General features: G+C 24.2%; 1 protein-coding gene across 1 annotated transcript; it reads right to left on the bottom strand.

Moving 5' to 3' along the window:
- Window positions 1–587: 587 nt before the first annotated feature.
- On the bottom strand, window positions 588–1,811 carry LOC145833104 (hsp70/Hsp90 co-chaperone CNS1 homolog). Its single transcript, XM_082940303.1, has one exon. The coding sequence runs from the start codon at window positions 1,809–1,811 to the stop codon at window positions 588–590; it is 1,224 nt and encodes a 407-aa protein (XP_082796429.1).
- Window positions 1,812–14,380: the final 12,569 nt, after the last annotated feature.

Below are 14,380 nucleotides of genomic sequence, written 5' to 3'. Positions count from 1 at the left end.
TATGGGAGGCGAAAACTAAAACGACAAATAAACAGTAATCACAAAAAGAATATCTCCTACATTTCTTGAGATAACTACCTCAAACTTTAAAGAAATGTTCCTTGCATGATTATGAGAATTGTGTTAAAACACAACTTAAAAAAATAGTAAAAATTTATTAAATAAAAAACAAAAAACAATTTTTTTGTTTAGCTTATATAAAATTTTTATAAGTTAATTTTTCTAAAACTACTCCCGACAGAATGACCTTTTAAAGTCACTACATGAAAAACAAACGATAATTATGTTTTATAACTTTATATTATCACAAAAAACTAGTCTAAAGCTTATTACACAATAGTTACCTATAATATATCTATTAAAAACTTTATTAAAACAAAATTTTGTTGTTAGTATTTATACTATATAGAAAGATCAATTTCAACAATTTATTTTTGCTAGGTACAACAGTAATACAAAAAAGACAGTGTTTATAAGAATTTATTAGTATATTACGTTTGAAAAGTTTAACAAAACACTAAACATGACAAGCTAAATAGAAGCGTTATCTTATATACCTATTAGCATTACTAAAAAGTCAAATCGGTCTATAGAGGAAGTTTGTAAATTTTGGTATACTTTTCAACAAACTTTGAACGGAAAGATGAATTTTTTGCTAAAATCACAAAACTAGGAGTACCAGTGTGAACAACAACTTTAGGTGAAGATAATATTTTTCTCAAGTCGATATCCAATGGAACTTCGTAAAGTTTTTCTTCTTTGCAGTTTTCAACAAAAACATCAAGATTTCCAACCCTATATTCACAATGTTCATCCCAAGGTGCTTTATGACGAAACAATTCTTTAACCTGGTCAGAAAAATGAGTGTTTTCTCCAAAACGTTCAATAAAGTCACTTGTTTTATACTCTGGGTACATTATCAAAACTGGCCAATACAGTAAGTTTTCTTTTAGAGCAACGATCTTTCCTGTCGGGCTGGTTATTTGCTTCATAAAAAGTTGAACTGCACTCAACTCTTCATGTTCTTCATCTGAATCGTCATTTTTTTCAAGCTCATTAGAGTCTAAAGTAACGCCTCTTTTCAAAAATGCATCCATGAGTTTTTTGTTTTCATTTTCAATTTTACGCTGTTCCATTTTCTTTCTTCTCTGGTCTCTTTCAGCTACTTTTTTAGCAGTGCAGGCATCGGCAATACATTTTAAAGCAAATTCATTACCTGCTTCGATGCTTAGAATAATTTTACACCAATCAACAGCCTGATCGTAACGTTTCAACATTTTAGAACACTGTGCACATCTAACTAAAGCTTTCAAACGTTGTGGCTCTAACTTTGTAGCAGCATACGCATCAATATAGGATGATCTGTAGTTTCCCAGATAAAAATTAGCCGCAGCTCTATTAGTATACAGAACAGCTTCCAACTGTTTATCTTTGCTGTCCATTTTCAAAGCTTCAGTATAGGCCTTACGCGCTTGCGAGTACAATTTCTCTTTAAACCAAAAATTTCCGTCTTTTTTATGAGCCAATGCCTTTTCCTGTGGAGAATCATTTTCATCGTACTTAACTTGTTGTAATCCTTTAAGAATTGGATTTTTGTCTATATCATCTTGAGTTATAATTGTGTCTTTTTTCATAAAAATAGGATGAGTTTCAAGCATGTTTTCGAAATCTTTTTCATCAAATTTAGATGGAGACTTTATTTTTTTACTCTCATTTATCATAAAACTTTCCAACTCCTCATCCTGCTTCTTTATCAACTCGTCACGATCTTCTGCAGTCCATTTTTTTCTAGTTATTTGTTCAAAATCCATCATGCTAATAAAAAATCTATTAAAAGTTTAGCTGATAAAGTTCAATGTACAATGTAAAATCCAACTACAATCCATTTATAGTTAGTAACTATTGTTGATACCTTAGCATTATTTTTATTATCAACTAAATAAAGAATGAGAAAGCTAATGAAACAAGAAAACGTTATTTGTTAACAACCATTTAAGGAGATTTAATTCCCGTGTTTTTATTATTTTGAAGCTTACTTATTGTTGTTTTTAATCAAGGGGTTATAAATTTATTTAATATAAATTTTATTTAAATAGCAATATCTAATAATTATTTTTAAAGACAGCCTGCTTCAAATATAAACCACAAATAATGTTTGTTGTTTTGTTTTAAAAAAAATAGTTTTATGTTTTAAGTAGTAAAAGAATATAAGACAACATAAATGGCTTGAAATAAAACTTCGGAAGAAATATATCGGGAAATGCATGGAAAAATAACTAAATGTAAAAATCTTAAAACTTTACTAAGATATTTATAAAAACAAAACTGCTCTGAGTCATCATGGTAAAAAAAAGTCAAAACATCCTGAGTTTCTCTGAGTATGTGGCAACTCCGTAACATGAAAAATTAGTTTTAAGTTAAAGGCTTTTCCAGGTTTTGTAGAATTTTTTTTTTCTAATTTTCCAATTCCAGGTTTATAATTGCCACTCGTTTATTTTTTTCAACTTTTTTCCAGTTTTATCAGATTTTATTCCAGGTTTTTGATAATTTTTAGTAGTAAATTATTAATTATTTGAAAAACTGATGTTCAAATGATATAATTTACTTAAAAGTTACTGAAACAATGCAATTTGTTTTGTTATGTTTCAAACTGTACAGAATTCTTCTAAGATGGTTGTTCAAAAGCCATCATGCTCGTTTAATACAAATATCTAAAAGTCTTAAAGTTGTAGGTAATGATAGAAAAAATATTAAGTAACAACAATTTCCTTTAAAAAAATAAGAACCTTTAAATCTAAAATTAATTTCTAAAATCAACTTAACTCCTAGAAAACATTATTTAAATTGAAAATAGAAACTAGTTATAAAAATTAAACGTTGTAAACAAATAAAACTTTACAATAAAAATATTACCAGTAATAAATTTAATTGTGATACTATATCTGGAAGGTCTTAACTTAAAGGTCACTGCAACAAAACTGACTTTTCCTCACAATACTCATACAAACTTACTATTTCTTCCATCATGATAAATACTTAAATATTAGTACACTTAAAAGTAAATTTATTTGTATATATTATAAAATAACATCAACAAAATTCTAATGTTAAAAATCATTGTTTCCATAACAACAAATTTAGCTTAAACTACAGATTTATAAGTCATAAACACTATAATTTTTTTTTTTATAATTTCACAGAAACTCAAACTTAAAAAAATTTAGAATTTTTCAGGGTTATTTTACTAGTTCTCAAATTCCAGATTTTTCCCAGTTTTATTTTTGCCAAATTTTTTAAGTACTAGGTTTTTACAGGTTGCAAGGTAAGGTGACAACCCTGAATTATTTCTAGTTTTTTTTTTTGCCAAGTTATTAAATTTCAGGTTTTTCTTAAATTCCAGGTTTTTTGTCAACCCTGTATAAACTAGGTTAATGTTTGAGTAAAATCCAACAAAATCTGAGTTTTGCATAAAAACTTCAATTTTTATTTTAATAACTTTTCCAAGTTTTAGAGTGATTTACTACTAAATACTCATATTCATTATTTATCCCATACATAATTTGAAAAAAAAAAATATTGTTTATGGATTTTTACTCAAAGAAAAATATCAAAAAGTAAAAATTAAATGCTAATAAAATTTTTCATGGTTTTTTAAACTTTTAATTGTTTGATTTTAAAAGTGGAAGAGGTAAGCAAAAAATTGTTAAAGCATAAATTCAATACTAAATATATAAATCAAATGTAACGTTTATAAATACTAATTTATTAAGTACTCATCACACACTAATTTGAAAACCTTTACTTTATTTTATTGGGAAAAAGAAATCATATATACTACATAAACCACTAATTTAAGCTAAATTCACAATAACAGGGTTGTTATAGAAGGTTTTTTAAAACTTTTTACCTGTTTCTTTAATTTATATAGGTTTTTCAGTCCTTTTTTATCACAACATTCTAAGAAAAAAAACTTCCTTAAAAAGTATAAGATGATATTGTTAAGATAACATAAAGCTAGTTTTAATGTATTTTTCACAAATGAAATTGTGAGTATACAAAATTACCTAGAATGATGTTTCATAAATACCAAGCTAAAATTATAAAATATTTTGATCTATTTTACACTTTTTAAGCCATAAATTTAGCTAAAAATCAATTTTTAGTGTAATATGTTAAGTCGAAAGAGAAACTCTAATTTAAAAAAGGTATATAAATAAATAGTCATTTACTTATTAAAAAAGTTTATAAGATAATAACTTTAGTAAGTTGTATACTCATGGTTGCCACTGATCAAGCTGAGAAAAATTTTCTGACTTTTTCCTGACTTTTTACCAAAATTTTTCTGACTTTTCAAAATCAGTTTTACTTATATAAATTGTTCACTTAGTTTAAGAAAATACTACCAAACTATTTAATATAAATTCCTTAAATTAAAAATAAATTAAAAAAGAATATACTTAAGTAAATGTATAAAAAAATCAATAAAAAGTAAACTATATATCTGTTGTATAAAATATTTCCTCTTATAATTTAGTATAAAATTTGTAACTAATAAATATGAACTTATTTACTTTAAAAACTCAAGTTACTCTACAAAAAGTACAAATAAATAAGTAATCTTGGCATATACCTCTCTTATAACTTATTTTTTAAATTTAAAGAACTTTGTAAAAATTATAAACAGGTAAAGTATACACATTAACTTGTTACATAAAATACTAAATTAACTGCTTAGTTATAAAGAAATCAATTATTTAAACAAAAAAAAACACTTGGATTCTAAAATTATGCTAGATAAACATTTGTGTATATATCACAGTTTCACTATGGAAGTGTCCTTGCTACAGATCATCAATACTAAAGCTTAAAAAATCCACTTGTTCAAGTAGGGTACTTGTTCAATATGTTAATAGAAAATTTTTGCAGTTTTATAAAGGATATTTTACTAAATTATACCAGGTGAAGGCATGGGAAATAAAATTAAATATGTTTGTAAATTTCTAGGAAAATTTTGGAAGTTTTTTCTGACTTTAAAGGACTTTTAATTCCTTTTTACCATTTGAAGCCTTGGAAAACAAGGAATTTTGTAAATTTAATCTGACAAAATCTGACTTTTTTTTTAATTTTATCAAACTTCCTGACTTTTCCTGACGTTTTTTCAAAACCCCCTATTTTTTCCTGACTTTTGTCATTTTTTTAAATTTTTCCTGATTTCCTAACTTTTCCTGACCGAGTGGCAACCCTGCATTAATATCTTCCAATATGTATTTTAGCCATTTAAATATATTAGTAAAACATAATAAGAACCTAATATATAATTATTTTTTCTACACAAATTCATTAAAACATTTAGTGGCATGTTGTTTATATAGTTCTTACTACTTAATTTTTATATGTATGCAATATCTATATACTTAAGTTTTTGATTTGCCAATTAAACCTTTTTTATCTCTTTGAGGAACTCTAATGCAGGTTAATCATTTTAGAAAAAAATAGCTATAAAGTACAAGTATTAGCTTTTTATTATCATAAATTGCAATAAAAATTATTAATTATTTCAAACTTTAAAAACTACCTATGATAAAACTGCAACTGGTTACAATAAACTGTTATGTCTTAACCTTTAACTTTAGTTCTTTGATTTAAAATTTATAGGAGAAGGGTTTTAAAAATTATATAAAAAAGAAATCAGTATTGAAATATTAAATTTACTTGTTAAATAAGCAATTATAAAAGTAGCAGTACTGTTCACTAATTTCATCTTTACAAACTCTCACAATATTAGTATTTATAGTTTAAATACACCAGAATAACTTAAGTATAAATTGAAAATAAACTTGACTTCACAAAAAATATCCTAACTAGGTTTTTTATTTCAATCTGTCACTCCTAGCTCTGTTAGCTAAAACTGATATTATTGAATGCCTTCAGCTTAAAAAGTTTTATTGCAAAGAGCCAAAATAGTTATTTTTTGGATAAAAACTCCTAGTTAATATAATTAAAGACATATAAATTTATTATCTAATCATGTTTTAACAAAGTTACTACTCTTTGAATTATAAGAGCCAGCCTTTAAGGTTAACTTAAGCTTTTTTTAATATGTTTAAAAAGTGCGAATAAATTTAAAAATACTGTTAATCCAATTTAAATAATTTATAAGTATAAACAAAAAGACTTAAAATTTATAAATACGAATTTAACAAAAAAATATATACTTAAACTAACATGAAATTCATAAAAAATCACACATAGTCTGAATTTTTCTCAAATACTTCTGAAAAACTTTTGAATGACATGAAGAAAACTAAATATTTTTGAATATACATGGTTGCCATGCCACTGATCAAGCTGAGAAAAATTTCCTGACTTTTTACCAAAATTTTTCTGACTTTTCTCAATCAGTTTTACTTATATTAATTGTTCAATTAGTTTAATAAAATACTACCCAAACTATTTAATATAAAATCCTTAAATAAATAATCAACTAAAAAAGAATATACTTAAGTAACTGTATAAAAAAGACATAAAAACGTAAACTATATATATGTTGTATAAAATATATCCTATTATAATTTAGTATAAAATTTGTAACAAATAAATATGAACTTATTTACTTTAAAAACTTAAGTTACTCTACAAAAAGTACAAATAAATAAGTAATCTTGGCATATACCTCTCTTATAACTTATTTTTTAAATTTAAAGAACTTTGTAAAAATTATAAACAGGTAAAGTATACACATTAACTTGTTACATAAAATACTAAACTAACTGCTTAGTTATAAAGAACTCAACTATTTAAACAAAAAACAATTTGATTCTAAAATTATGCTAGATAAACTTTTGTGTATATATCACAGTTTCACTATAGAAGTGTCCTTGCTACAGATCATCAATACTAAAAAGCTTACAAAATCTGATACACAATTATACACATCAAAATCTGCTTGTTCAAGTAGGGTACTTGTTCAATATGCTAGTAGAAAAGTTTTGCAGTTTTTTAAAGGATATTTTACTAATTTATACCAGGTGAAGGCATCCGAAACAAATAATATTATTTTGTAAATTTCTAGGAAAGTTTTGGAATTTTTTTCTGACTTTTAAGGATTTCTAACTAATTTTTACCATTTAAAGGCTTTGAAAAACAAGGAATTTTGTAAGTTTAAACTGATTTTTTTTTTAATTTTATCAAACTTCCTGACTTTTCCTGACTTTTTTTTCAAAACCCCCATTTTTTTCTGACTTTTCCTGACTTTTGTCATTTATTTAACTTTTTTCTGACTTTTCCTGATTTCCTGACTTTTCCTGACCGAGTGGCAACCCTGTATGTTATATATTTTTTGAGTCAAACTACAAAGTTTCACTAGATACTTCTAATTATTTTTAAGCTAAAATTAAAAATAGACTTACAGATAATAATTTAAAAAAAACTTTATCAAATTAAAAAAAAAATCCACTATTAGCCTAAAGTTATGGTTACAGAAGGCTTGTAATGTCAGCTTGATATTAAGGTCACTTCATGCTAGAAAAATACCATAAATATTGTAAATAGTAACTTTTTGTTACGTAAATAATTTTTTTCACCTTAAATGTAAAAATTGTTTAAAGTTTCAAGTTTTTTAGTGATTTTATTTAAAATTTAAGGTTTTTCAAGGATTCCAGGTTTTTTATCTTTTAGTATCTAGTAAATCATTAAAATAGGATAAAATTCTTAAGCAAAAGGTTTTTTTGCTATACACTTAAATTTGCGTAACACACTATTCAACTATATTTACAGGAATTTTTGCATTTTTTTTTATATACAATATTTATTTACTACCAACCAGGTCCAAATACCTACAATATGCATATAAAAATAAAGACATAGATAAGGTGGCAACGGGTCAAAATTGCAAAAAGACAAAATTGTAGAGGTTAATAATTGCACGAAGGGACTAAATTTCACGAAGACAATTTTACACCAACGGTCAGTTTTGCACAAATTAAATTTTTGCACGAGAGTAAAAAAAAAACAAAAAATAATGTATGAGAAACAGAGAAAAAAGCTAAAAGATAAATTAATATAAAACAAAATAAATTAGTTACTGACCGAGGGTAAGAGGGTTAGGGATAACAATATTTTTACTAAAAAGTTACGAAAAAACTAGAATTGTTAAATAAAATATGAAAAGTTATTATATTTTAAGTGTTTATCAGATTTGTAGTTAACTAACTATTGTTTTAATTCTTTCTCAGATGTTTTATTATCGTTATAGAATATAAAGTATTTTATACTATATCGTTAAGTAATGCTATTAAGTTAAGGCTAAAAAGTATATAGCAATTTAATATATCGAAAGTTAGATAACAAAATGTTTTTCTACAATCTTTAACCAACTGCAAGTTTTTTTTTACATTTAACTTTTTAATTACAGCCGATTTAATGTTTAAACTATCGTTTTATCATTGATGATTTGTAAATAATATACTAAATGTCAAGGCAACATATTGTGACTTACTGCTGAATGTTCTACAAATGTGTTGCTGATTGGCTTTTCTATTTTTTAGAGATAAAGCTATCCAACCGTGAATTTTGATGCTAACTGACATCATTTAGTGCCACAAGTTGTTACAAATTAGCAAAACACTTGGTTTGAAATTCATAAGTCTGTTCTCAAATATTAAACCTTACCAGTTCCAGAAATTTGTATACAATTTAAGTGTAATACATCTGTAGCATGAGAAAAACTTAACAATTAAAAGTTTAACTTCAGATTTTTTTTACTGCTCATATAAGGTTATGAGTGGTGGGGTTTATTATTTCTAAACAAAAATACACAGTAATTACCTAGGATTAAGTTGCACCAATATCAAGCTGAAATTATATTAAGAATTATTGTTTTTCAACCATTATTTTAGGCTAAAAATAAATTTTTTATGCAAATTTGCTTAATGAAAAAATATACTTTGCTTTAATCAAGCTTTAAATACATAGTGAGAATAAACTTATTTATGATAAAATCAAGTATTCTATTGATTCTTTTTTTATAATATCATAATCAGTATAAAATATTGAAATGAAATTATTGCTTTATATTATTTAATAAAAGCGGTTAAATATTTAAGTTTTATTAGTTTATGATATATAATTCAATTTTTGTACTTATAAAGTATAATTTTTTAGCAAAAATTATGCTTAACAAGACATCAAATACAATATAATTTCAGTTTGATATTGGTGCAACATCATCCTAGTTAATTACCAAATTCACATTGGTTCTTATGTAATAAAATATATAGGGTTGCCACACACTAATGAGCTCAGGAAATTTTCAATTTTTAGAAAATCTCAGGGAAACTCAGGAAATTTTCAATTTTTTAAAACTCTTGGAAACTTAAAGCAGTTTTAATTTTTTTCTAAAAATTTAAGGGAAGTTTTAAGATTAAAAAAAAATCTCTAGAAAATTTTTAAATAGTTTATTAAAAATTTTTAAGGATTTAAAACAACTCAAGGAAACTCCGGGAAGTTTAAGGCAGACATGCTATAAAGCATTGTTTTTTAAGGTTATAAAATCCCCGGTAGTAGGAAAATGATACAATCAAGAATCAACATGTAAAAACATCATGTTACAAACAAAATATAACTATTGCTAAAATAAACTAAATGATTAACATTAAGAATAATTTATTAATATGAAGTATGAATCCAAATAATGTTAGTTTATTTTTTTTTAATTTTATTAAGGGTAAAATAATTAAAAATAACAAATTTTTTGGTTATAAAATATTAATAATCTATGGCTTGCAATTTTTGGGTTAAGAAACACATGTTTTTTGTGTTTTTGTTATCTAAAGTTGTTCTTTATTTATAAATATGAGTAAACTGACAAACATGAGGGTTTATAGCATAATATAATTTTTATGTGTAAACTAATTTTTAAATGCTTGTTTATGTCACTCTACTTTTATTTTGATTTAAGAAATGTAGGTATATATACAAAAAAAAAAATTAATTAAATATTTTAAAAAAATTCCAAATGATATATTTTTTCAGATTTCTAAAAATGTAAATATTTTATTTTAGGAACTTATTTTAAAGTATTTTTTTATCATTCTAAGATTTCAATTACAAACTTGAAGTTACCATTTGGTTATTCTAACCCTACCTAAATTTTTATAGTCATTATGTAATTAAGTCAGTAGAATTTTTTTTGTCTAATAGTTAGTTTTTTTCACACTTATCTTAGATAGTGTTATTATAAATTTTAGTGCTTTATCTAAATCCATTACAACCACTTCTGTAAATACAGGGTTGCCACTTTACCTGGAATACTGAAAAAACCTTGAATTTGACAATTTAGGCAAAAAAACCTGGAAAAACTTGGAATTTTGAACAAAATCACTTAAAAAACCTGAAAATCCTGAAATTTCAACAAATTTCATTTGTTCAGTAGTAAATTTTCAATTTGTCTCAAAAAATATATCATGTAAATATAAATTTTTTGTAATCATCTAATTATTTTTTTATTAAAAACATGTTTAGAGTAGCTTTACAGTATCTTATCAATGTTTTTATACTATTTTAAACAGTTTCCTACCTTAAACTTAACTTTAAACTAAAAATAGACCCTCAAAGTATGTACTTTTAAAACCTGGAGAAAGTTTGGAAAACCTTAGAATAATTAAAAAAAAAAGTGGCAACCCTGTAAATATAAATAGCTTTAAATATGGTACTTTCATTCGAACTATATTTCTCAGTCTATTTAAATAAAATTTTTATTAAATTTAATAAATTTAAACAACTCTGGCTACTTAAAAATTGTTATAAAACTCTAATAACTTATGCAGGGTGGCCACAAAACTTAATATCCAGGAAAAAACTGGAATTTGAAAATTTAGGCAGATAAAAACGTTGAATTCTTACATGAAATTTTGTGTAAAGACAAAACATCTTTTAATTAGATTTTTTTTTTGAACCAAATTATTTTAAGGATAAACATTAAAAGCACTTAAAGTTCTTTAAAGCACTAAAACCGTGTCATTTAAGTAGTTTAAATCTATCAATAAACACCTTTTTTAAGTTGATATTAACTTATAACAAAAAAGGGTCAAAAATATATGTACTTAGAATGACCTAAAAAAAATTTAATACCTCGAGAAACTTTTCCAAAATATGTGGCCACCCTGATTATGCTACCATTTGAAAACTTATAAATCTTATGGTAGTTATTATAACTTTTAATTGAAGTTGTGTTATTTTTATGTGCTTTGGATATAACTAAGGTATTTTATTGTAATTTATAATTAAATGATATTAGTTTTATGTTCAACTCCCACAACTTTTTATTTAAATTTCAACATAGTTTAAAAATACACCAAAGTTTTTTTTTTGAAAAACCTGGAATTTGACAGTTTAGTCAAAAAAAAATCTGGAAAAACCTGGAGTTTGAAAAAGTTTGAAAAAAAAATGGAAAAGCTTGAAATAATGAACAAAAATTATTTAAATACTTGACATTTTAAAAAAATTGTACATGGTAAGTTTAAAAACTTTTATTTGACACAATAAATCTACCATTTATATACATTATTTTTTGTTATCATCAAAATTAATTTATTAAAAAAACACTTGAAGTAGCTTTACAGTATGTTTTTAATGCTTTTATGCTATTCAACAGAGTTTTTACCTTAAACTTAAGTTTAAACTAAAATTAGACTCTTAAAAAATTCCTTTTTAAAAAAATTTGAAGAAATTTTAAAAACCTGGAGAAAATTGCTAAACGTCTGTGGCAACCCTGTGTTGACCATGTATCTTTTTGTAATGAATACTAACGGTTTTTTTTATTTTTTTTTATAATACAGTAATTAGTTTTTAAGTTACTTATTAAATATATATCATAAACACCTGCTGCTCTGTAGGTAACAACAGTAGAAGTGTTTCTAGAAGATTAACAACCATTAGAGGATTTACCACCTATAGCTGTTTCAATACCCAAGAAACAAAAAAAAATAAGAAGTACCTGAAATCTTGGGAATCAGTTTATGAGTTCAAAGGTATGTTTATCAGTACTTAAGTTTAATAATTGTAATTATAATAAAAAGTAAAGTGTTTATTTCTTATAAGTCAGAAGCCAAATATTTTTGATATCTTTCTACAATTATGCAATACCTAGCCTGTGTTTTTTTAAACATTTTATTAGTAAAAAATTCTAAATTTCTTTTTAAAGCATATTTAAGCTGTTTACTTGTTGCTTTAATAGTTATTTTTTTTTACTTTGTATTTTATTTTGATGTTTAATAAATAGTTATTTTTAATGAATATTCCTATTTTACTTCGTACTTAACAAATATGTATTCTTTTGTACTTTTAAATATTTTTATCTAACAACTACAGTTGATTTAATTGTTTTTCATATCTAATTCAGTTTGGTTATTCAAAAAATTAGTAAAACATCAGTTAAACACTATAAAACACATATCTGAACACTTAATTGGTTTTGAATAGATATTTAAACTATTAAAAAAAATTCACGTAGTTGTAATTTTATATAAAAGCTTGCTTTAGATACAACATTAGTACTGATGATTTTAATTACTAAAAAAATTTCCATTAGGGGTAATTCACTTTTACTTAATATTTGATCTTATATTTTGCATGATTAACTAAACTACAGCTTGTTTATTATGTACTGTGTATATTTTATAACTGTTTTTTTTTTTGTTTTTTTAAGAGTATATTCTTGTTTATAAAAGAGAAAATAACAATAAAAAAGAAAAGCGAAAGACAAAACATATGCATTCATTAACAAAATTAATTTTTAGCAAAATTAAAAACTAACCAAATATTATAACAAATTTAAATTAATGACTCAAATACGAGTAGTAAAAAACTTGTTCTAACAGTTTAAAAAAAATTCCGTTAGTTTGAAACGTCATTCTAAAATAACCTTTTCTAAACTTATTAAAATTCATAAAATAACAAGCACAGCATATTTTTCAAATTTAGCTAAACGTAAAACAAACTGTACTACTACTACGTCATAAAAGTTATAAAAAAATTCAAAATTTAAGTTTCTGTTTACATTTGTAATAAACTTTAGCTTACTGAGGAGTAAATGAAAATTTATATATCATGTACAAAACAGCGATCTAATAATTTGTTTTTATATAATTAGAAAAATATTCTTGTATATAAATGTATATATATATATATATATATATAAAATAAGGTTAATGTTTAAACTTAAACACTTTCAACTGAGCCCACTTGAAGGGCTTTTAAATAATTTATTAAAATGGCGATTTTAAAAATTCTGGAACATATGTTTCATAAAGCTTTAATTTTTCATAAAGCTCTAATCATCAGCCAGTTATTTTCAAAATAAAAGCACTGTACTAAACAAAGGTAGATCGTTAATTTTAGTTGTTTGATTAGTTAGAAGGTAGATCGATTTTTGTACTGAATATTTGTAATGTACAATATTACGTCACACTGTTTTTTGTTTTTTTGCATAACTTTTGTATCTTTGTTTAGTACAGTGCTTTTATTTTGAAAATAACTGGCTAATGAATAGAGCATTATGAAAAATTAAAGCTTTATGAAACATATGTTCCAGAAATTTTAAAATCACCATTTTAATAAATTATATATATATATATATAATATATATAATAAGGTTTTTATTCAACCTTTAAAACCTTCTACAGAGCCCACTATTAAATAAAATAATTTATTGGGAAAGTATGATTATTAAACATTAAAAAAATATATATATTTATATATGCATTTTCTCCTTATCGATTTTCACCTTTTTTCATTATTTTTTGTTATGTGTTTTAATTTCAGTTGTAAATTTGTTTCAATGTTTAAAATTTATTTCAACTATAAATACCTTTAATCTTATTAGTTGAGCGAATTATTTTTTAATAAAAAGTGTGAATAAATAACAGGGTTACACTCAGGGTATTTAAAATTCTAGAAAATCTCACGGACATTCAGGTTAACTTAGATTATTTTGTTCTTTTTGAAACTTAGGACCATACTTGTCAGAAAAATAAATTCACTAGCTGTAGCTGTTGACTTTATTAAGCTTGTTTAATTTTAATTTACAGCTTGTAAAAGTTAGAATAAAATTGCCTCTGACCGCGCGTTAAGACAACTCTGCTCAGGATAACTCAGGATAGTTTCTATTTTTTTATAAAAGTCTCAGAATAGTTTAAAGATTTTTTTTTAAATCTCAAGGCCGATTTTTTTCTATATCTCGCATGAGATTATGTTGATCCAGTTTCAATATAATCAATTTTGTTTAAGTACGTGATTTTATCAATTTGGAAATGGCTATTAAAATTTTCTATAGCCTTGCGGTTAGTTCTTCACTATTGATAGAAATAACATTGTAGTTTTT

Source organism: Thalia democratica, chromosome 4, assembly GCF_965202585.1.
Source record: "Thalia democratica chromosome 4, ktThaDemo2.hap1.1, whole genome shotgun sequence".
NCBI classification, from domain to species: Eukaryota; Metazoa; Chordata; class Thaliacea; order Salpida; family Salpidae; genus Thalia; species Thalia democratica.
The sequence above is the reverse complement of the archived record's forward strand: the minus strand, read 5'-3'. Positions and strand labels throughout refer to the sequence as shown.